Source organism: Scyliorhinus torazame, chromosome 2 (genome assembly GCF_047496885.1).
Source record: "Scyliorhinus torazame isolate Kashiwa2021f chromosome 2, sScyTor2.1, whole genome shotgun sequence".
Lineage (NCBI taxonomy): Eukaryota > Metazoa > Chordata > Chondrichthyes > Carcharhiniformes > Scyliorhinidae > Scyliorhinus > Scyliorhinus torazame.
In genome coordinates this window covers 381,367,659-381,391,540 of record NC_092708.1, presented here as the reverse complement: position 1 = coordinate 381,391,540, position 23,882 = coordinate 381,367,659, and the positions used below count along the sequence as shown (strand labels likewise).

The following is a 23,882-nucleotide window of genomic DNA, read 5'->3' as shown; positions in this document are numbered from 1 at the left end:
AAGCAGCGTGCTTGATTGGCAGCCCTTGCAATTACATTCACTCCCACCACCACTGACGCACAGTGGCAGCCGTGTGTATCATCTACAAGGTGCATCTCAGGAACTTGGCAAGGCTCCTTAGGCAGCACCTTCCAAACCCACGACCACCACCATTTAAAAGGACAAGGGCAGCAGACACCTGGGAATACCATCACCTGAATGTTTCCCTCCAAGCCGCTCGCCATCCTGACTTGAAAATATATCACCGTTCCTTCACTGTCGCTGGGCCAAAATCCTGGAACCCCCTGCTTAACAGCACTGCACTGTGGGTGTACTTACACCATGGGGACTGCAGTGGTTCAAGAAGGCAACTCACAGTCACCTTTGTTGCTCCTGGATGAGGGTCGCAATTGACACATCACACAAACTACTTATACAAATATTCTTGAATCACGTTTACTTTATTCAGATCAAATGTGTCACACAGAGTCTTATGCAGTTAATTATTGTCACCTTTAATTGAACCGTCTCACAGACCAGCTCAATAAATGTCACAAACTTTAACTCAATGCCACACCGACTTTAACTCAATAATTGATAACTATTACGAATCAAACTCAAACGTCGCTCCAATCGAACAGCTGACCAAGCTTTCTCGAAGGATGATTTACTGATCACCGAGCCATGATTCATGGTACTCTTCTGCGATGGTAGTTCCTGCGTTTTTCATTGATGAATCTTCGAATCCCTGCTTTATACAATCTCTTCCAGCTTTTTGAAGATTCGATGATGTCAGTTTTAATGCCCTCTGGCTGCAGAGGTCCATTATGCCATAAAACAGCTTCCAGATTAACCGTATCTGTGACTACAATGGTTAATGTGACCCCTTGCGCAATTGTCTCCAATAGCCTGGTTTCAATCATCCTCCAGCTTTCTTTGTCACATAGCTGTTATCTTTTGCCTTATCACGTAGCTGGTTATCTTTTGCCTTATCACGTAGCTGCTAATGATCTCCTTTTCAGGCCAGGGGCCTCCTGCTGTCCAGCATCCTGTTATAGAAACTACATCTCCAGAGAGCCTCTGATTTCTTTGTATTGTTGTTCTTGGCCACATTTCAGCGGCACATAATGGGTCAAATGATCATCAGTGCTGTAAAATTCTGAGGTCAGGTGCATGAACTCTTATCATCCTAATCCCAAAATAGCGAGTCAGCTCAAGGAATGTGTATACTAGGTTGACACTCCAGTACAGTGATCACTTGGATGAAACCAAGGTTGCACCACCTGCCTACACTGAGTAAAGGGTCTCATGGTACTGTTCAAATAGATGGGACTTTCCCTGCTGTCCTAAGTTCCCTCAACCTAACCAAAGCAGCAATTGTAATTATTTACCTTTCATAAGATCTTGCCAATCACACATTTGCCTACATAACAATTTTCGAGTAATTGCATTTCAACAGTAATTCACATAAAGCACTTCAAGGTGTCCTCAAATGCACACTGGTTTGTTCCTACCTGAAACCTTTAAGAAGGCTGCCACAATAGTGTGTTCATTTTTTCAAGTCGGCAGTGCTATGAAGCCTCCTTGTTTCAGTTTATTGGATTATTTCAATGCAGCATTTTTGATATCTTTGTTTCAGATGACTGTAAAAGAACAGCAAGAGTGGAAGATTCCTCCATGCATATCAAACTGGAAGAACGCAAAGGTAAAAAAAAACTTGACCTTTGTTTGCAGTCTCTTTTTTTTAAAAAGAACTATGGTGTAGCCATCAGTTTAATTACAATAAAATGTTGACTTTGCCAGTAACCCAGGAAACCATTTAAAGTAATTCAGGCTGCACTGTTGGTTTATGTAAAGTCCCAGGTAAATGACCACTCGGAAGTGATAGCTGTTGCACGGTGCAGTAGTTAGCACTGTTGCCTCACGGTGCCAAGGACCCGGCTTCGATCCCGGCCCTGGCTCACTGTCTGTGTGGAGTTTGCACACTCTCCCCGTGTCTTCGTGGTTCTCACACCCACAACCCAAAGATGTGCAGGTTAGGTGGATTGGCCACGTTAAATTGCCCCTTAATTGGGAAAAAAATAATTGGGTACTGTAAATTTATATTTAAGAAAAGAAGTGATGGCTGTAAGAAACTCAAATTTATTATAGCTATTATGTTACACTTGCTACTCCCCAAACGCTCTCCCGCGCCCAGCCCAAACTTGGGCCGGGGTATATATGTCCCAAATGCCCCTGGTTTAAGGGGGTGGTTCCGCTCCCTTCATCTAGGTAGATTGTTCTCCGATGAGGCTATACGGACTCTCGGGTTGCAGATCCCTTGGCCTCCGGTCGCGTTATAACAGTTTAGTCAAATAAAAATTTCCTAATTCAGATAGATGCAAAACAATGCTGTATGCTGCAAGTAATGTGAATCAGACACTGAAAGCTTCCTTTTAAAATGTATCTTGAAGGATGTGTTCAAGATGCTGAAGGCTGGCAATGAAAATTGGCATGACTTGCAGCGATTGGCCTCAAGTTTGGATAAAATTTACTCGGTTGACATCTTACAAACTGAACATGGCCAAATGACCGCCAAGCAGCTCAAGGAGGGGAAATGGTCACAGCCGTCTCTGTGTTTCCCTGAGCATTCCACTTCTCCCAATCCAGTTTTGTCCCTGACCGTAGCAATCACTGTTTCTAGTTTAGGCTGATCTCAGCAAAACACTGCGCGTGAGTGAGACGCGTGGTTGGATGACACAACCCGATTATCTGGAATTGGAATTTCACCTCTGGCCGTGGAAATCTGAGCCTTGGCATATCTGTTTACCTGAGGAAATTTGTTAGAAGGGGCTGGTGGTTCGTTTGTAAGCTTTGTGAAAATTTGGTGTATTTCTCAACTGAATATGCCCCCTGGGAGAACGTTCTTGTCATTATCTTCAAATAGTATTGCATGAATACTCCGGAATCTGCTGAAATGTGATCTCATGCAAAGGAAGTTGAGCGTAGCAATTAATTGAAGTTTTGAACTTGGGCTTCAATAATTGACCTAGAATTATCAAAAAATTGATTTATTCGCATACCCTAATATTTTGACAAGTTTTGTCATTCCATGAACAGAAACTATTTCCAGCGAGCTATATGTGCAACGTTTGTATTCCCGTATTTGAACCCTTTCTTGGCTTTGTCTGGTGCATTTGGACACAACTTTATAAATAAAATCAACTCCGTTTTATTTTTCTTCAAGTGGCAGTTCTCAAATTGGTAGTATTTTTTTTAGTGGCCCAAGAGGATTAAAGTTTACACTGGTGATCAACTGGAATGCAAACTTTCAAGAGAAACTATCTAGTTCCTTATAAAAAGCCCACAATCTTAGAAGAGCTCAAGATATTATGAGAGTTGAAAATCAAGATTCCTGGGCTGCTGAATCAGAATCAGCCCATCAGACTGTCGGTGCCTGCATTCCTAATTTTTATTTTAAAAATCTTTGTGCTGCCCTGAATCCTGAAATGTTGCAAGGCGCAGCCTAGTTTCTGATTGAGATGCCAGGTGCACATTTGTACAGCTCTTTATTGTGTGTCTCTGTTGTATGTTCCAGGGTTACACAATTCCATTGGACAAGCGTCTTGCTGCCGATGGCCGAGGACTTCAAACTGTTCACATCAATGAGAACTTTGCTAAACTTGCAGAGGCTCTCTACATTGCAGACAGAAAGGTAACTTTTCCTGAACTCCTGAAATGTTGCAAGGCGCAGCCTAGTTTCTGAGTGATCTCCTTTTGCTTCTGTTCATGTTTAACCTTTTATTGAGGTCATCTAACTGACCTATGTTGTGCACATAGGCACGTGAAGCTGTAGAGATGCGAGCACAAGTTGAAAGGAAAATGGCTCAGAAGGAGAAAGAGAAGAAGGAAGAGAAGCTCCGAGAATTGGCTCAGATTGCCAGGGAAAGGAGAGCTGGTATTAAGACTCACATAGAGAAAGGTATGAGATATTTGTAAAGAAAAATCTATATTTGGGAAGCATCCTACTGTGCCTCTATTTCATATGCATTAAATACTTTTAAGTACAGTATCTTCTGTTGAATGCAGTTCGTGAACATGCCAAAACATTTTTAAGGACAAAAGCACCTTGATGTGACAGATTTTTATTGTATTCATTCCTTACAAAATTTTTGGTTACCACATATTCTTTCAAGGTTTAACCCTTAAATGAACCTATGATTTTGAGGTGAGGGGGGATATGAATGCAACTTTAAAAATAAAAATCAACTTCGTTTTATTTTTCCTTCACTGGCATCCTTGGGAAAGAGAGGGGCAGCACATTGGTGCAGTGGTTAGCATTGCTGCCTCATGGCACCGAGGTCCCAATTCGATCCTGGCTCTGGGTCACTGTCCGTGTGGAGTTTGCACATTCTCCCGTGGGTTTGCGTGGGTTTCGCCCCACAACCCAAAGAGAAAAATAATCCTTGGGAAAGAGAGCACTTGGACAAGCTGTTCCCAAGCCGCTGCGATTATTCAAAACCAAGATGTGTGAAACAATGGGTTGGGTTTATTATCACTATTTGTTCCCAGTCTCCAAATCATTCTGACCTCTGTTGTGGCCCACAACGGCACTGCAATTTATATCAAGTTGTATAGTGATGACCAATTTGAACCCACTATTGTAGTGATAGCAGTTGGCTGCAATGGCACAGGTGAGTCAGTTGATTATCAATAAGGCATTCTGTACAAAATGCTTATGGAAGCAGAAAACGACTGCACGGCGCAACAAGCCTGTATTTGCAAAGCACACTACTGTGCCTCTATTAACCTGTTTTATTTTTAATTTGAAGACTTTCTAAAACTTCACTTGCTTCGCTACATTAAAAAAAAAGAGTACATGTAAAATTCAAAAGTCTGATCTTCGGTATTCACAAGCAGAATGGTTAGCCTCCTGGTTTCGCCCCCACAACCCAAAGATGTGCAGGGTGGGTGGATTGGCCACGCTAAATTACCCCTTAATTGGAAAAACGGGATTGGGTACTCTAAATTTATAAAAATAAAAGAATGGCTAGCCTCCATTTGTTTAAAAAGAAAACTTCTGTGTAGTGTAGTTTTAAAAGTTATGTGACAGGGCTTTTCTTTTTTCTAAAGAGGAAAATGAAACCAGAGAGCGGGATGAAATTCGACACGAAAGAAGAAAAGAACGACAGCATGACCGCAATCTTGCCCGGGCAGCCCCGGATAAGAGGTACGTCACAAATTGATGAATTTTTGAGAAATATAATTTATTTAGAATATTGGATCATTGCATGCCACGTTGTGAAATCCTCGTCTCAGTACCTTTGGCCTAGAGCTTGTCACTTTTTTAAAATAAAAAACTTTCAATCATGATAGCACCTTTCTTTCACATCCTCAGCACATCCCAAAGTACGTAGTCAAGGATTTGCCTTTAAAGTGTAGTCACTGCTGTTCCGTACGTTCGTAGAGAAATGCAGTCAATTTGCACACAGGAAATTCCCACAAATAGTATTAAGAAAAACGACCAGTTAATATTTTTGATGCTGATGTTTTAAGAGATGAATGTTGGCCAACAAGCAAGAAGACCCTGCTCTTTAAAACACTGATGTGGTATATTTACTTGTTGTGCAGGCTAAACCCAATGCTTCATCTGAAAGTCAGCACTTGTAATAAAATAGTATTCCTTCAATACCGCACTGAAGACTTGGCATGGATTTTGTGCTCGAGTCTCTGGAATGGGCTTTGAACCCACAATACTGACTTTGAGAGCACAGTGTTACCGCTGAGCAAAAGGTGACATTAGCGAAAGCTGTTTGTAGCAATGCAAGTTTATCTTTCAAGCCAATTGGTATAATTGTGGATAGGGTTAAGAGAATATTTTACATTGAGTTTAGTGAAATTCGGCACATTTCGGAAATTTTCATGGAGAGTGAAGTTTTCTGACATCCTCTACCCTGCAACAAGAGCTTTTGTGCTGATTTCACAATGGCAACTGAGTTCTGCTGTGTAAGTAATTCTACTTCTTTAAACATCAGGTCCAAGCTGCAAAGGGACCAGGACCGAGACATCAGTGAACTGATTGCCTTGGGTGTACCAAATCAACGTGCAGCAACTGAAATACAGTATGACCAAAGACTTTTCAACCAGAACAAGGTAAACTAAAGTGACCATTACAAAAGAATGTTGGCAACTGGTGATTTATGCAGTCATTTGCTTTCCTTAATGTGGGTTGTTCAGGAAATGATCTGGTACTTATATTTGTTTCTCCCAGTTGGCCAAGTTTCTCTTTGGCTTTACACCGTGCCATTGGATGGATCATAGTTTGAGTTAGATATTCAAACTAGCGATTATGGAACATAGTCCAGTGAACCTGTGAAGAGCTATTTCCTCCTGAGTGACACTGCCTCAAACCTTGCTCGCTCACTATTCCATCCCTCTCCCTGGTAACTTTCTGAAACTGAACCAGATTCACAACCTTAGTGTGATATTTGACCCTGAGATTAGCTTCCAACCATATGGCCATGCTGTCTCTAAAGCTGCCAATTTCCACCTCTGTAACATGTCCCTTTCCACCCCTGCCTCAGCTCCTGCTGCTGAAATCCTCAACTTTGCCTTGTTAGAGCAAGCCTGGACTTAACAGTCCTCCCACATTCCCTCTAAACCTAGTCATCCAAAACTCTGCTGTCCATGGCCTAACTCCGATCAAATACCATTCACCCATCATCCCTGTGCTCGCTGATCTACACTGGGTTCTGGTTAATAATCTCCTTGAATTTAAAATTGTCATCCCCCTCATGGTCTTAGCCCCTTTGTATCTCTGTAATCTTCTCCAGCCTCACAACCCTCTGAGGTATCTTTTCTCCTCCAATTCCAGCCTCCTGTACACCTCTAATTTTGATTGCTCTGCCATTGGTGGCCATGCCTGCAGTTGGATTGGACCTAAGCTTTGAATTCTCTCTGTAAATCCCTCAACGTCTCTACCTCACTGTCCTCCCTTAACATTCCTCGGTCTCTTTGACCAAGCTTTTGGGCATCTGCCCTGATGTCTCCTACGTGCCTCAGTGTCATATGTTGTTTATAATGTCTTTGCAAAGCATGTTAGGATATTTTATTAGGTGAACGGTGCTATATGAATACAATTTGTTGTTATTTGACTGATGTCGTAGTGAAAGCAAAAAAGCAAGTGTTGTCACTTGACCAGTACACAACAGGGAGAAAAGCCAATACACTGAAATATGCTACTGTGCATGATGTTCTTGTGTTTCCTCGGATGGCTCCCAATTCTGCCACCGTGATCAGTGCTTTACCTGTGTTATACAGGAAAAAATAATCTGAACTCAATTGAATCACAAAATTTACAGTGCAGGAGGCCATTCGGCCCATCGAGTCACATTTCATATGGATAGCATTTCACACATCCTTAGTCTTTCCCCTTTTCCATTACAGAAAGATGACTGAAATAGGAGTTTTAAATCTCACCTTTAATATATTGGTCTGTTCCCATTGTCAAATAGTTATGCTTCAGTTTAAAATATGATCTTATATTGTCTTATACGGTCAGCTTTTTACTTAAAGCTTATTTCTTTTTGCTGTAACTTAATTCTCTCATGCTCTGGATCGAAAATTTCTCTGCTTCATGTCCCCAGTGTAAAAAAAAATATGATCTAAACATATCACTACAATTCTGTACAGTTCAAGTGTGATGACTCCTGCCTTGTATTCTAATGTTTTGGCTGTATAGTTGTTATTTTTTTTTTTGCTTAATTTATTGCTGCTCGATAGCAATTAGACGTGCTGAGTGCTGGAATGTTCCTCGATCTCTCCCAATTTCATCTTTTTAGCTATCTTGTTATCATTCATAGAACTTATTGAGCCTTGAATAGTGTAGTTCTGGTTGAGGATTCAAAAACATTTCCAAGGGTGATACCAGAACTTAAGTTGCAACTATCAGGAAAGATTGAATGAGGTGGGGGGCTCTTTTCTCTAGAAAGAAGAATTCTACAGAGTAACATTAAGGTCTTTGGAACTATGAAGGTTTGATATGGTAGACAGAAAAAATGTTTCCTATTAATGGGAATGTCCAAAGCCAAGAGCTGTAACCATAAGATAGTAGTTAATAAATCTAACAGGAAATTGAAGGAAAACCTTTTTACCCAGAGAGTGTCCACGTGATGAGGTAAGTAGCATGGATAATGGGAAGATAGATAAATACCTTAAAATAAAAGCAAAACAGCTGGAATCTGAAACAAAAAGATAAAATGCTCGAAAATCTCAGCAGGTCTGGCAACGTTAATAAGAGAAAACAAGAGTTAAAGTTTCATAGAACATAGTGCAGAAGGATGCCATTCAGCCCATTGAGTCTGCACTGACTCACTTAAGCCCTCACTTCCACCCTATCCCCGTAACCCAATAGCCCCTCCTAACCTTTTTGGTCACTAAGGGTAATTTATCATGACCAATCCACCTAACCTGCACGTCTTTGGACTGTGGGAGGAAACCGGAGCACCCGGAGGAAACCCACGCAGACACGGGGAGAACGTGCAGACTCCGCAGTGACCCAGCGGGGAATCGACCCTGGCGCTGTGAAGCCACAGTGCTATCCACTTGTGCTGCCGTTTCGAATCCATATGACTCTTCAGATAAATATCTTGTTGACGGTAAAAGGGTGGGAGGACCCAAGTGAGGAGTGTACATCGGCACAATTTTGAGCCAAAGGGCTGGTTTCTATTCTGAATTCTATGTATTAAGGAGTCACCCTTGATCCTAAAGAGATGCCAGGAAGCATTTATTGTCTCCTGTATAAATCGAGCAATTTTATTTTTCACTTGAAACTTTGTAGACTATTCCCATAAAAGATAAATTTGGATAGAGCCCTTAATGGGACAGACTACATGTACTTTTGGAATAGGATGAATGATCTTTTTTTTTTTAGCATTTTGGGTTTTCTGTGCTGTAGGTCGGGTAATTATTGTAACTGCAAGTTTAATTCAGTAGAGTTAACATGGTCCATTTTTTAATCAGTTTAGCTTTCAGGTTCAAATTGAATCTGGCAGAGTTTGTTGAAATAAAATCGGATAAACCCAAAACTGCATTCTTTAAATATACATGAAATAAGCAACACCTTGATTACATTTTCAGTTTAAAATGTATTGAGTACCATTGTCCTGTTTTATGTTGTCAGGGTATGGACAGTGGCTTCGCAGGAGGAGAGGATGAGCTTTACAATGTTTATGATCAGCCATGGAGAACTGGCAAAGATATGGCCCAAAACGTCTACAGACCAACCAAGAATGCTGATAAAGAAACATATGGTGATGATTTAGACACACTTATGAAAAATAGTCGGTGAGTTTGATTTTTGTTTTTAAAACTTGTAGGGTGTTTAGTCCAGAGATATAGGTTTGTTTGTATCATCTTTCACTCCATTCAGGTCCACTGTCATAGTAGGGAACGGTTCGAAGAATCTCACGTTTCTCCTTTGCAGCCCGCCTGCTGGAATCTAGTTTCAGAGCAACGCTAACTGGCTCTACCACAGGCTGACTGTATGCTACAAACTGTGTTGATTTCATTTATTGCCACATGTACCAAGGCACAGTAAAAAGTATTGTCCTGCGTACAGTCTAGACAGATCATTCCATACCTGAAAAAACATAGGACATGTGTAAATACAGAAACACAGGCATCAGGTGAAGCATACGGAATACTACTCAGCAGAGAAGATGCGTGAAGAGATCATTTCAGTCTATTCGGGAATCTGGTAACCGTGGGGAAGAAGCTATTTTGAACCTGTTAGTGTGTGTTCAGACTTTTTTTAATCTCCTGCCCAATGGAAGAGGTTGGAAGAGAGAATAACCCGGGTGTGAGGGGTCTTTGATTATGCTGCCGCTTTCCCGAGGCAGCAGGAGGTGTAGACCGAGTCAGTGGATGGGAGATGGGTTTGCGTGATGGACAGGGCTGTGTTCACGATTCTCTGTAGTTTCTTACGGTCTTGGGCTGAGCAGTTGCTATAACCATAGTGCATCTGTAAAAATTGGTAAGAGTCAACGTGGACATGCCAAGTTGCCCAAGGATAGGTGCTTTCTTGGTCGTAGTGTCAACGTGGGTGGACCAGGACAGGTCATTGGTGATGTGCATACCTAGGAATTTGAAGCTGTCAGCCATCTCCACCTCAGCACCATGGATGCAGACAGGGGGGTGTACGATACTTTGTTTCCTGAAGTCAATGACCAGCTCCTTAGTTTTGTTGACGTTGAGAGATTGTTGTTGTTGTTATACTATGCCACTAGATTCTCGCTCCTGTACTCTGACCCACTGTGGTCGTGTCAACAGCAAACTTGTCAACAGAGAAGCTCAAGATAGTATCATGTCAAACGTCTTGCAACCAAAATTGGTTTCTTGCTCATCTAAAAGCTGTGTAATTATTTTTAAACCCTTCCGTTTTTAGGGATCTTCACAAATCCCAAAACCTAGCATTTTGTTGATCTTCATCTGAAGATCCCTTTCATTGACCTATTCAGGTTTTGGTGGATTATTTTCTGTAAATTGTCATCTAAAGATGAACAATGCATGATTAAATCTCATAGTTGGGGAATGTGAACTTGCCAGAAACCATTGTGTTGATTATTTAGTGGATTCTTATAAAATTGCATTGATGTATTTGCCTTGACACACACTTTACTTCATTCCAGCCTGGTACTGTAGTTCATGTATTTAGTTATGTACATCCAGGATTAAGCTGCTGGTTGGAAACCTGTGACTCGTGGAAGTGGTGTATGTATTTCAATGTAAACAATTGCATTTTTGCTTAGGTTTGTCCCCGACCGAGAATTCTCTGGCACAGACCGCAGGCAGCGTCGTGAAGGCCCTGTTCAATTCGAGAGAGATGAAGAAGATCCCTTTGGTCTGGACAAGTTCTTGGAGGAAGCCAAGCAACATGGTGGTTCAAAGAGGCCTGAAAGTGGTCGCTCAAAAGAATATGAACATGAGGGAAAGAAGCGAAGAAAGGAATAATGGACTGTTTATATGGTGTAGCCTTGTGTTCATAGCACAAGATCTTTATTTCTGCAAATACTGAATATCATGAAACCCTGAGTCCTCTAATGGGAGTTTGGTGTACAGAGATGCTTCTGTAAAGTTAAATTCAGTCTGGCCACTTTTTTTCCTAATTCAAAAAACTAGAATAAGCACCCTAGGTCTGCAAGACTATTAAAAAAAAAAAAAGACGTCAAAGAAGTGTTTAAATCACCATCTTTAATTTAATTAGGACAAAACAGCTTTAACTGCACCCTCCATATTGTGTCAACTTGCTGATTCGGTGACTTTATTTGGTCTGCGCCCTTGAAACAATTTTCTGTTTCTCTGAACTTGAAGCTGTGAAGAGAATAAATTTTTAATGAGTTATCCAATTTCTACTTCTGCTTTAATGTAATACCAACATTATCCCCATGGAACGTATTGCTGTAAATTGTACTGCTAAAACTCAACTAATTGTGGCCAGGTTAGTTGACAAGTTTAAATTACCTCCTTTGAATGCTAACCAGGTGGTTGGGTAGCAGGCAGCACTCAGCTGTTGGGTGAAATTGCCTTTGTATCATAGGTTGCTGGCTGGTGCCACTGTTTGGTAATGCACTTCTGTTCACTTTTAAAATAAAACAAAAAACATTCTTGTGCTTTTGAGGTTTGTTACTATCAAGGAGGATGGAAGTGGCCACAGCTAACACTGAATGCCTGCATGATGTATAGCAGTAAAGCTTTAATTCTGCCCAATCTCAGGTGCCTTGTACTGCACCTCTGAAACTTGTTAATTTCCCTCCACATTAAACATCCTGTGATTTCTCAATCTCAGCTGTAAACCCACCACAACAGAAGTGTGATAGCCATTAAGCATTAGCCAGGGAGAAATTGAAGATGAGACCAAGTAAAATAAGCCTAAACCTTTTCTGGATAATTGGATTACAATACTTGGTAACCCATAAATTTGACCACAGTTTTGAAACTAACCTTTGCACCTTCAATGAGGTGTGGTTCCTTCTGCAGTGCATTCTGAAGCCCTTCTTCAGTATTGAAGCCAACCCAACAGAATCCTCTATGAAATCCAGTCTCTTTGTCCTGCAATTCAAAGTTGCATAGTGCTGAATATGGGTCCAATAAATTAGGGCAGCATACGTTTAACATTGTATCAGCAAAGGATGGCTAATTATTTCATCTGAAATTTTCCTATGGTTCACATTCAGACCCGTTTGTGCATGCTCATTCCACCCACCATCTCCACCTGTGCCATTAGGCTACTTATAGGTTTACTATTTAGGTGCAGGTCATATCGCCTTCTCCAGAAAATCTATATTCTCACCAGTAGCTCCAATGCTCCTGACTCGGGCTGATATGCCATTTAACCCCCACCAAGTTCAGTTTTTGCCCAGTCCCTCATTAAGATGGCTATTTCTACTTAAGCTTAACTACTACGTTCCATAGCTATGCCTTTGACTCTTTACTTGATTACTCTGTTGCACATTACCAGCCAGTTCATCTAAATCCCTCTGCATCTTATCCCATATCAAGTCCTCTTTGCGGAGGCTTCCAAGCCAAATGTCTCAAAGTTCTTAGCCCTAAATCCTCCTTCATCTGACCTTCAGCAGTTGTGCTTTCAGCCACCCATGTTCAAATCTCTCCCCGAACCCCTTTAGTCTCACCTTAAAAAAAAAATGTAACTTTTTCCTTGACCAAACTTGTGGTCCCCACTCTTACTGTACCCTTTCAAACTGTATAAATTATAGAGCATTGCACCGACTTCCCTCACTACTGAAGCAACTTGGAACGTTCTCGCGCTTTAATGGCACTTTATAAATCTGTACGTTGCTGTTGGTGGAAAATAATTTGCAGCTGATTGCAACATCAAACAACGAGTATTACTGTGCAGTTCACAGGAGTTGCCCCCATCTCCCTACTCAATCATTGGAAGTTTGTTTTGCAAACACCTAGAATTCTTCATGCAGCTTGTTAATGTGAAGACTTCTTTATTGAACCTAAACACTGGATTAATCAAAAACTTTAAATCAATTAATATGTTAACTCATTGTAGTTGGTGTGGTTTACTGAGGTTGCATAGCTCCAGAGTAGCCCTCAGGCTAGCTTTAAATCATTAACCCAGCTATTCACACATGAATGAGTTTAAGTGACACAGCACATACCACTTTTTAAAAAGGTTTTATTTTGACAGTATTAGCAGACAAATGGAACAATTACTTGTACCTACTAAACAGTCCTGCTTCAGCATAAGTAACATGCACTTGGATCCAATATATTCCGACTAGAAACTGCATGTAGCTGTCTGGCACTGCTGTCACAATATTCACCTGACACTTACATCAGTCCACTCCTACAGCTATGTTGACTGCAGCTCCTCACGCCACTTCCTCGAAGGACTCCATCCCATTCTACCAGTTTCTCCACCTCCATCGCATCTGTTCCAATGATGGTACCTTCCAAAATGATACTTCTGCCATTTCTTCCTTTTTCCTAAACTGCGGGTCACCCTCCACTTCCCCAGTGGTTGACCGGGCATTCAACCCATCTGCAGCTCTACCCTCCCCCCTTTTGCTCGCTCTCAAAACGATGATAGGGTGCCTCTAGTTTTCACTTTACTCAAAAAGGATCATTTTACACCATTTCTGCCAACTCCAGCACGATGCCACTGCCAAACACCTTTCTTTCTGTAGGGACCTTTCCCTCCATGACACTCTGGTCCATTTCCCCTATGCAACCACAGAAGGTGCAACTCCTGCCCCTTTAACTACCTCACTGTCCGAGACCCCAAACACTCAGGTGAAGCAGCATTTCACTTGCATCTCCTTCAATTTCATCTGCTGAATTCACTGTTCCCATTAATGTCTCCTCTACATTGGGGAGGCTAAATGCTGATTGAGTGACTGCTTTGCAGAACACCTCTGCTCAGTCTGCAAGCATGACTCCAACCTTCCAGTCACTTGCCATTTCAGCTCACCATCGTGCTCTCATGTCCATCCTTAGCCTGCTGCAATCTTCTAGTGAAGCCCAACACAAACTGGAGATACAGCAGTTCACCTTCTGAATAGGCACCTAACACTCTTTTGAACCAGACTGAACTCTCACCTGCAACTTGACCCCATTTTCCATCCCAACATCCCCCACCCCTCAAATGTCACATTCTTTGCTTTCACAAAGCGTTAATCCTTGTTCTGCTATTCATGCATTCAGTCATCTTACTTTATGCCACTTCATTAGTCTTTAACACCACCATGAACACTCCCTTTGTCTTGTGCCCATGACATCTTATCAGATCTCTCCAGCGTTCCCAATATCCCTAATCTATTTTGCTGCATCCCCTCACATTTCTCCCTTTCTTGATCATTGAAGAATTAATGGACTCAAAACATTAACTGTTTCTCTCCAGGGCGGCACAGTGGTTAACACTGCTGCCCCACAGCACCAAGGACTCGGGTTTGATTCCGGCCCCGGATCACTCTCCCGCTGTCTGCGTGGGTCTCACCCCCATAACCCAAAGATGTGCCAGGTAGGTGAATTGACCACACTAAATTGTCCCTTAATTGGAAAAAAAAAAGAAATTGGGTACTCAAAATTTATTTTTAAAATCTCTCTTCTCTCCTCAAATGCTGTCAGGTCGAGTTTTTTTCAGCATTCTCTTTATTTCAGATTTCCAGCAACCACTATTTTCTTTATTGCTATCATCTAGATATAAACTGCAAGTTTGGATGCGTTTTCCCATGTATTAAAATAAAGGACTTGAATGGGATCTGAAATGAAGCAGTCAAGAGTCGTACATAATACAGTAGATTAGATTAATGCAGTACTCCTCAAGCCTCAGATCAATTTTAAACAAGTTGATTGGACAATAGTAGCACACCATGTGTTGTGCTGAAGAAGTTCTACTTGGAGACAGACTTGCATTTATATAGTACTTTTCACAACCACCGGAGATCTCAAAAGCACTTAACAGCAAAGTACTCCTGAAGTCGAGCTACTGTTGGATTGTAAAAAAAGGCAGCAGCAAATGTGCATACAACAAGCTGCCACAAACAGAAATACATAACCACACAATCTGTTTTAGTGATACTGACTGAGGGATAAATATTGGCCAGGGCAAGTCCCCTGCTCTTCTTCAAAATTGTGCCATGGGATCTGTATCTTATACATTCACATGAGCAGACATATGCGGCCTTGGTTAAACATCTCATCCGAAAGACAGTGAAACACTCCTTCAGTACTGCACTTGATTTTGTGCTCAAGAACATCTAGGGTGCTAGAATTTTATTACTCACAGATGGTGCAGAGAATGAAATATAATAATCTTTATTGTCACAATTAGGCTTACATTGACACTGCAATGAGGTTACTGTGAAAATCCCCTAGTCGTCACTCCGGGGCCTGTTCAGGTACACAGAGGAAGAATTTCAAATGTCCAATTCACCCAACAAGCACATCTTTCGGGACTTGTGGGAGGAAACCGGATCCGGCACCCGGAGGAGACCCACACAGACGCAGGGAGAACGTGCTGACTCCGCACAGTGACCCAAGCCAGGAATCGAATCTGGGACTCTGGTGCTGTGAAGCAACAGTGCTAACCACTGTGCTACCATGCCACCCCGATACATTTTAAGAAAATAACATATTCTTCCAAACTGTCTTGTAATCCTGCCCGTTAAGATGATAATGGGCACGCTTAATCAGTGTCCCACAGTTCTTGTTAGTGTAATTTAAGATTAGTATGTCCAAATCCCAGTCCACAGATTACATACAGCCCACAAGGCTTGACGATTCTGATTTGCTCGGTTTAAAATATTGAGTCTGGAGTGGAAGCAGATTTCAAATACTGTAGGTGTGTTAACAGTCTCAATAAAAGAAACATGCTATCTTCAATAGTAGTTACAGATTAATTTGCCTAGTGCCAGACAGGTCAGCTTCAACTTCAATGAAATCCAACAAACCAACACAGACTGAATGACTGATAAACTTTATAAATGATCTCTGCTGATTACATTTAAAGTTCATCACGTTAACTACAGTTTTTTGTAAATTTATTTATGTAATGTGGGTATTAGTGGCATGGCCAGTGCAGGAGGCAGTAGAGAATTAACCACGTAGATTGTAGGGAAGCATGTTTCACAGATACATAGAAGATAGGAGCAGGAGGCCTTTTGGCCCTTCGAGCCTGCTCCGCCATTCATCACAATCATGGCTGATCATCCCACTCAATAGCCTAATCCTGCTTTCTCCCCATAGCCTTTGATCCCATTCTCCCGAAATGCTATATCTAGCCGCCTCTTGAATATATTCAAAGTTTTAGCATCAACTACTTCCTGTGGTAATGAATTCCACAGGCGCACCACTCTTTGGGTGACAAAATGTCTCCTTATCTCTGCCGAAATGGTTTACCCCGAATCCTCAGACTGTAACCCCTGGTTCTGGACACACCCATCATTGGTAACATCTTCCCTGCTGTCCCGTTTCCCAGGGTGTTTGTTCGCTGTAACCTGTTTTGATACATGTTTGTAATAAAATACATTTTTTTTTTAAATTAACCACATTGCTTTGGTCAGAAGTCACATAATAATAATCTTTATTGTCACAAGTCGGCTTATATTAACACTGTAATTAAGTAACTGTGACAAGCCCCTAGTCGCCACATTCTGGCACCTGTTTGGGTATACAGAGGGAGAATTCAGAATGTCCAAATTACCTAAAAGCCAGACCAGGTGAGGACAGCAAATATCTTTCCCTGAAATACATTAGTGAACAGATGGATTTTTATGATATCAGCGATAGTGACCAAGTATTTATTTAAATTCCATATTTAATAGAATTTAAATTCCCCAGTTGCATAGTGGAATCTGAATTTGTCTCTCCGAATCATTAGAGCAGTCTCTGGATTACTCATCCAGTAATGTAACCATGTTACCTACCCCTCCCTCTTGGCTGGAATCATGGAATACTGGAGCACAAGAACATATTCAGCACATCAAACCTGCACAAGTGTTTACGCCGTCAGTCATATTACTCTCCTCCCTCACCATATATCTTTTATCATATGTCCTTTTCATCAACTGATACAATTAAAATCACGTATTTCAACATAACTTTATGGTGGAGAACTTCACATTCTAAAACAAATCTATTAATTTTTTTTCTGACCCTTTTAATCATTATCTTAAATTTGTGCCTGACCAGTGGCCCCTTCAGGAATCAACGGGATACGAGGAGTGAGTGGATTTGAAGCAGAAGCTCAGCCAGGATTATATTGAATGACAAGAGCAGGCCAAATGGTCTACTTCTGCTCCTATTTCTTAGGTTCTTATGAAGCAAAAAGTCATCCTGCGCAACTATGAACACTCATTTGAAAACTCACCCATGATAAAAAGGCTAAAACCTCAGGTTTCTCTTCATAATTAATTATATGCCTCACCCACTGTAATATTTCAGTGACTTTATCCATTTTTATGTTTTTTGAACTCATACCATCATTAAATCCTAGAATGGGTTCAGCACAGGAGGATATTCAGCCCTTCACATACATACCTACCTACTCTCTAAAAAGGACAAATCAGCTAGTTGCAAATCAACTAATTCCCTTTTGAAATCCACACAATGGGCCAAATGGCCTCTTTCTGTGCTGTACATTTTCTATGATTCTACGAATGAATCTGCCTCCACCACCTTCTCTTGACAGAGCCACCCAACTTGCTACGTAAAAATGTTCATGTCACCACTGGTTCTTTTTCAAAGCACTTTAAATTGGTGCCCTCTGCTTCTTGACTCTTCTGCCACTGGGAAACGCTTCTCTCCATCTACTCTATTTTAGACCCCTCACGATTTTGAACATCTCTCAACCTTCTCTTCGAAGAGATCAACCCAAGTATCTCCAGGCTATCCACATCACAGAAGTCTCTCAGCCCTAGAACTATGCTCCTAAATCTTTTGTGCATCCTCACACATCCTCCCTTAAGTACGTGTCAATAATGGGACATAATACTCCAGCTGAAGCCAAGTCAGTGTTTTATAAAGATTCATCATAATTTGCATACCTTTGTACTCTATGCCAACAATTATAAAACCAAAATCACATGTGCCTTTTTAACTGCTTTCTCTACCTCATTTGCCATCTTCAACTGTTTATGCACATATATCTCCACGTCTCTTCCTGCACCCGCTAAATTATATTACCCCTCCTTATGTTTCCTCCCTATACATCAAATGTCATCTGCCACATGACTGCCCAAACAGTCTACGTCCTCTTCCTCTACACATCAAAACGTGTATACCAAAGTTTAGATCATTAATATATAATTTCCAAACAACATTGATTCTGGTCCCAATCCCTGGAGAACCCCACCATATACATCCCACTGCTCTGTTTCAGGCAACGTTGCATCCAAGCTTTCGGTATCCTTTTTATTCCATGTCCAAAATCGCATAATCGCAGCCTAACAATTTGTACAAGTTCAACATTACAGCTTTGCCTTTGTATTCTATGCCCCCAAATACAAAACCAGGGTGTAATTTGATTTTTACAGAATGGTCTTTTCGGCTTACCCTTCTTGCTACTAATAACCCTTGTATCCCACCCTCCACTCCTCTGTTCGATTTGCAATCTCAACTGAGGATGCATTTCTTTCTATATTCTTTCTTCAAATGTATTCTTCACATTTTTTCAAAATTAAACTACATCTGTGACTTATCTGCCCATCCTGTTGACCCTTTTGCAGTCCTAAAGGATGTTACAATTTGTCATAGCTTCAAATTAGCTCACGTCATTAAAAAATGGAATATCCATTTGTGTAAATAAGATATTGGAAATATTCAAGATCACTTACCAGAAGTGTCTTAACTTGTGAACTCCACCCAGAAACAGAATAATCTTGGCCACGGAATACAAAGCAATCTCCAATTTACATTATAACAGACCAAAAATGCTACTGCAACTAATTAAATACTCACAAATGGAAGAAGACATTTCTTGACAAGTCCAAATTGTCCAAAATATTCTTTGATTTCTTCTGCAGAGATATAGAGGGCACATTTAATTTGATAATCTTAACACTCAAAAGACTAATTAAATTTGATAATCTTCAAAAGACTAATTAAATTATATAAAGCACACTTACATAAAAACATTGGAAATAGGAGGAGTAAACAATATCACCCTCAAACCTGTTCTGCCATTCAATTGGTCATGGCTGGTCATGTCTCGACTCCACTTTCCCACCGGCACCCCACATTCATTGATTCTGAGATCAAAACTCTGTCTACTCATCCCAGCCTGGAGTGTACTCAATGTATAATGTATTCACAACCCTTCAGATGACAAAAACTTCCTGGTTAGCACAGTTGGCTGGACAGCTGGTTCATGACACAAAGCGACGTCAACAGCACGGGTTCAATTCCTGTCCCGGCTGAGGTTATTCATGAAGGGCCCGCCTTCCCAACCCTGCCCCTCGCCTGAGGCATGGTGACACTCAGGTTAAATCACAGACAGTCAGCTCTCAAAGGGGAGAGCAGCCCATGGTCCTCAGGACCGTGGCGACATTTACATTCTATTACCACTACTTGTCCAAGTCCTTCAGAATCTTGTATGTTTCAACAAGATCACTTCTCACCTTTAAACTCTAGAGAACAGGCAATGTTTACTCAGCCACACAAAGGACAACCCTCTCATCCCAAGAACCAACTAGTGGGCTTTTGCTGTCCTGCCTCCAAAGCAAATACCACGATATTCTTCTTTAAATTTGGAAACAAAAACTGCACACAATATTCCAGGTGAGGTCTCAGCAAACCTTTGTATAATTGTAGCAAGACTTCCTTATTCTTGTACTCCAATCTACTAGTAATGAAGGCCATTTGCCTTCCCTTCTGGTTGCTGTAATTAAGTATTAAATTTGTATTCCCTCCTTGTCCAAGTATACCAAAGTCCCTCTGGACATCAACATTTTCAAATTTCACTCCTGTTCAAATTTATTTTGCTTTTCTATTTTTACTGCCAAAGTGGATAACGTCACACTGCCCCACATCACGTGCCATCCGCCATCTTGTTGCCCACTCACGTAACCCGTCTACATTTCTTTGCAGGTCCTCATCACAGCTTACAATCTGACCTGGCTTTTTATTAACAAACTTTGATAAATTACTCTCAGTCCTTTGTCTAAGTCACTTGTATAAATTGTAAATATCTCAGGTTGCACCAGAGATCCTTGCGGCACTCACTAGTCACATCCTGCCAACCTAAAAAATGCCCCATTTATCCTTATTCCTCCTGTCCATTAACCAATCATCTATGCATGCTAATATATATACCCCAACTCTATGAGCCATAATCTTGGATATTAACATTGTGTGGCATCATTTTGAATGTCTTTTGAAATCCAAGTTTGCTACCTCTACTAGTCCCCCTTTATCTATTACATCCTCAAAGAACGCCAATAAATTTATCAAATGTGATTCCCTTTCTGAAAACCATGCTATGATTTTCCAAGTGCATGTTATGCTTTCCAGAATAACAGATTCCAACATTTTCCCAACTGATGTCAGGCTAATTGTCCTGGCGCTCACAGTTTTTGTTTCTTTCACACTTCTTCTTGTATAGTTGTCATGTTTGTTAACCTGTAATCACTGGGAGCATTTTAAAATCTAGACAATTTTGAAAAATCATAACCACTGCATCCACTATTTCTGCAGCTATCTCTTTCAGAACCCCCTTTTGAACCCTGAAGCAGTCAGTGCCCTAAGTTCAGCAAGACCTGGTCAAGATCCAGGCTTGGGACTGATAAGTGACAAGTAACATTCGTGTCACACAAGTGGCAAGCAATGAACATCCCCAAAAATGAATCTAACCATCTCCCAATAGCTGAATCCCCCACTATCATCATCCTGGGGGTTACCATTGACCAGAAAATGAACTGGAGCAGCCAAATAAATACCGTGGCTACATGAGCACATCAGAGACGGGAAATGCTGTAGAATGTAACTCACCTACCAACTCCGCAAAGCCGGTCCACATCGGCAAGGCACAAGTCAGGAGTGTGGTGGAATACTTTCCACTTGCCTGGATGCATGCAGATCCAGCAAAACCCAGGAAGCTTGACAACTTCCAGGACAACATCCACTACTGACGCACAGTAACAGCAGTAATAATAATAATCTTTATCGTCACAAGTAGGCTTACATTAATACTGCAATGAAGTTACTGTGAAAAGCCCCTAGTCGCCACTTTCCAGCACCTGTTCGGGTACACAGAGGGAGAATTCAGAATGACCAAATTCCCTAATAGCATGACTTTCGGGACTTGTGGGAGGAAGCCGGTGTACCCGGAGGAAACCCACGCAGACACGGGGAGAACGTGAAGACTCCGCACAGACAGTGACCCAAGCCGGGAATCGAACCTGGGACCCTGGTGCTGTGAAGCCATAGTGCCAACCACTATGCTACCATGCCGCCCAGTATGTACCATCAACAAGGTGCACTGCTGCACCAAGGCTGCTTCAACAGCACCTTCCAGACACACAACCTCTGCATCGTCGAAAGGCAAGGGAAATAGATGCATGGGAACACCACCACCTGCATGTCCCCCTCCAAGTCACAAACCATCCTAACTTGAAACTATATCGCCATTCCTTCACCGTCACTGGGTCAAAATTCTGGATCTCCCTTCTTAACAGCAATGGCTGTTCCTATAACACAGGGGCTGCAGTAGTTCAAGAAGGCTGTTCATCACTACCTTCTCAAAAGGCAATTAAGAATGGGCAATAAATGCTGGCCTGGCAAGCGATGCCCATATCCCATAAACAAATAAATAAAAAGGAACATTTATCCCCAGTTGGATCCACAACCTATTGACCCAGGAATCTGTTCTACAAACTCAATTGTCCAGTCCACCTTAGCCAATTGGAGATTTGTTGGATTTTAGTCCTTTAGGTTTCTCCAGTACTCCTCTGCTGATTTTAATTACCATCATTTCCTCACTTTTTAGTCCCTTGATTGCCTTCTATTTTTGGCATGCAATTTGTATCTCCTCCAGTGAAGACAGACAAAAATATTTGTTCAGTGTCTCTACCATTTTCTCATTTATGATCATTTGTCTGGTCTCTGCCTCTAAGGGACTAACGTTTATTTTAGCTACTCTCCTTTCAATACACTTATAAAAACATTTACAATCTGTTTTTATATTCCAATTAGTTCACGTTCATATTCTAATTTTCCCCGTATTATCAACCTTCTGATGGCCCTTTGCTAGTTTCTAAAACGCTCCCAATCCTCAAGGTTACTATTATTCTTTGCCACATTATAAGCCTTTTCTTTTAATCTACTATACTTCTTCTTATTTATTGTGCCAAGGATGGATCTTTCTTACTGATTATTTTGATGAACATTGAATTGTTTTTTCGATGTTTCCCACGGTTTATTTTTTGCTATACCTTTTAGTCTATTTACACGTTCAAAGCCACCTTTCTTTCCCCTCATATAATTGGCTTTAAGATTCTGGTTCGGAGCTGGAATATCATTTTCAAATTTAGTATGGAATTCAATTGTATTATGATCATTTTTCACAGCAGATCGTTTACGGAGTAATCCCAGTTTACTGTGCAATACAAGAAGTAAAGAAATTCTTTATCCCTATTTGGATCCACAATGTTTTGATCCAGGAAACTGTCATGAAAGCATTGCACAAACTCAGCTTCCAAACCATCTTTGCCATATGTCCCTCATCTTTAATTGTAATGTACCCTTTGCACCAAACCTTAGGTAAAGACCCAGTGGGTCTGGGGTACAAGCAGTGTGAAACTGAACTTCAGACACTGGAACCATACCAGGTTATAATACTGATATGAAAATGAAATAATAAGTTAACTTCTTATTGAGGCAGAACATTTTTTGGAGTTGGATGCTGGGAGGATGTTTCCGCTCGTGGGAAAATCCAAAACCAGGGGTCAAGAGTTTAAAAATAAGTGGTCTCCCATTTAAGATAGAGTTGAGAAAGCTCTTTGGGGGGGGGGGGGGGGGCTAGAGTTGGGAATTCTGTCAACTAGTGAGCAGTGGAGGTCAGGTCATTGAATATTATCAATGTCATAATTGACCAGATGTGGAGATGCTGGAGTTGGACTGGGGTGGACACAATAAGAAGTCTTACAACAGCAGGTTAAATTCAAACCCGTTTGTTTTGAATCACTAGCTTGCGGAGCACAGCTCACCTGATGAAGGAGCTGCTCTCCGAAAGCTACCGATTGGTAATGGACAAGGGTTGGGGGCGAGGCAGGCAAGAAAGTGGAGTCAAGGCCACACTAGGGTCGGCCATGATCTCACCCGAGTGGCGGAACAGGTCTTAAGGACCAACCATCAATCCCTCTTTATCTTAAAGCCAGCAGTATTGGCTTCCCCCTTCCCAATATTCCCCCTCCACCAACACCCACCCCCATTTTACAGCCACGAGTATTCACCCCTCCCCCTCCCTCCTGGACCAGTCACCACCCCCCCCACCCACTGTAAGAGTCACCATTCTGATGGACGGTCTGGAAACGTTAACTCTGCTTCTCTCTCCACAGATACTGTCAGAGGTGCTCAGCCTTTCCCCGCGTTTTTGTGTATTTAACGGCGTTAAGGGTCCGTCGCCCCCGCCATGATCTGGCTGTTTCGTCCAGTCCACAAACCCCCCCCCCCCCCAACCAAAAAAAAAATCATAAACAAAGGACCGAACACACTGGGGTGGGGGTGAAGAGGACGAAGCACTCACTGCTGGCCAGGGTCCAGGGGATCCGCGACACGAAAATCTCGAAGCTCTTTCTGGAAGGAGCCGCCGCCATCTTGTAACGGCCGCCCGGCGCTGACCCCCGACCTTCAGGGCCCAGCCGAAAATTAAAGGATCGGGGCTGCCGAGAGTCGTCTTG

At 41.7% G+C, this 23,882-nt stretch overlaps 2 protein-coding genes across 2 annotated transcripts in view; one reads left to right on the top strand and one right to left on the bottom strand.

The window, feature by feature from the left end:
• Positions 1–11,621, top strand: part of snw1 (SNW domain containing 1) — a 30,862-nt gene extending 19,241 nt beyond the window's left edge. Inside the window, exons 8-14 of the mRNA XM_072493587.1 lie at positions 1,619–1,684; positions 3,557–3,673; positions 3,799–3,940; positions 5,092–5,188; positions 5,994–6,111; positions 9,140–9,303; positions 10,767–11,621. Of these exons, the coding sequence (XP_072349688.1) occupies positions 1,619–1,684; positions 3,557–3,673; positions 3,799–3,940; positions 5,092–5,188; positions 5,994–6,111; positions 9,140–9,303; positions 10,767–10,968 (906 nt within the window). The 3' untranslated portion in view covers positions 10,969–11,621. The remainder of the gene's footprint in view (positions 1–1,618; positions 1,685–3,556; positions 3,674–3,798; positions 3,941–5,091; positions 5,189–5,993; positions 6,112–9,139; positions 9,304–10,766) is intronic.
• slirp (SRA stem-loop interacting RNA binding protein) lies at positions 11,189–23,882 on the bottom strand. Its single transcript, XM_072493589.1, has 4 exons — positions 23,729–23,882; positions 18,946–19,004; positions 11,959–12,066; positions 11,189–11,328 (listed from the first exon to the last, which is right to left on the bottom strand). The coding sequence occupies exons 1-4, from the start codon at positions 23,796–23,798 to the stop codon at positions 11,257–11,259; spliced, it is 309 nt and encodes a 102-aa protein (XP_072349690.1). The 5' UTR covers positions 23,799–23,882; the 3' UTR covers positions 11,189–11,256.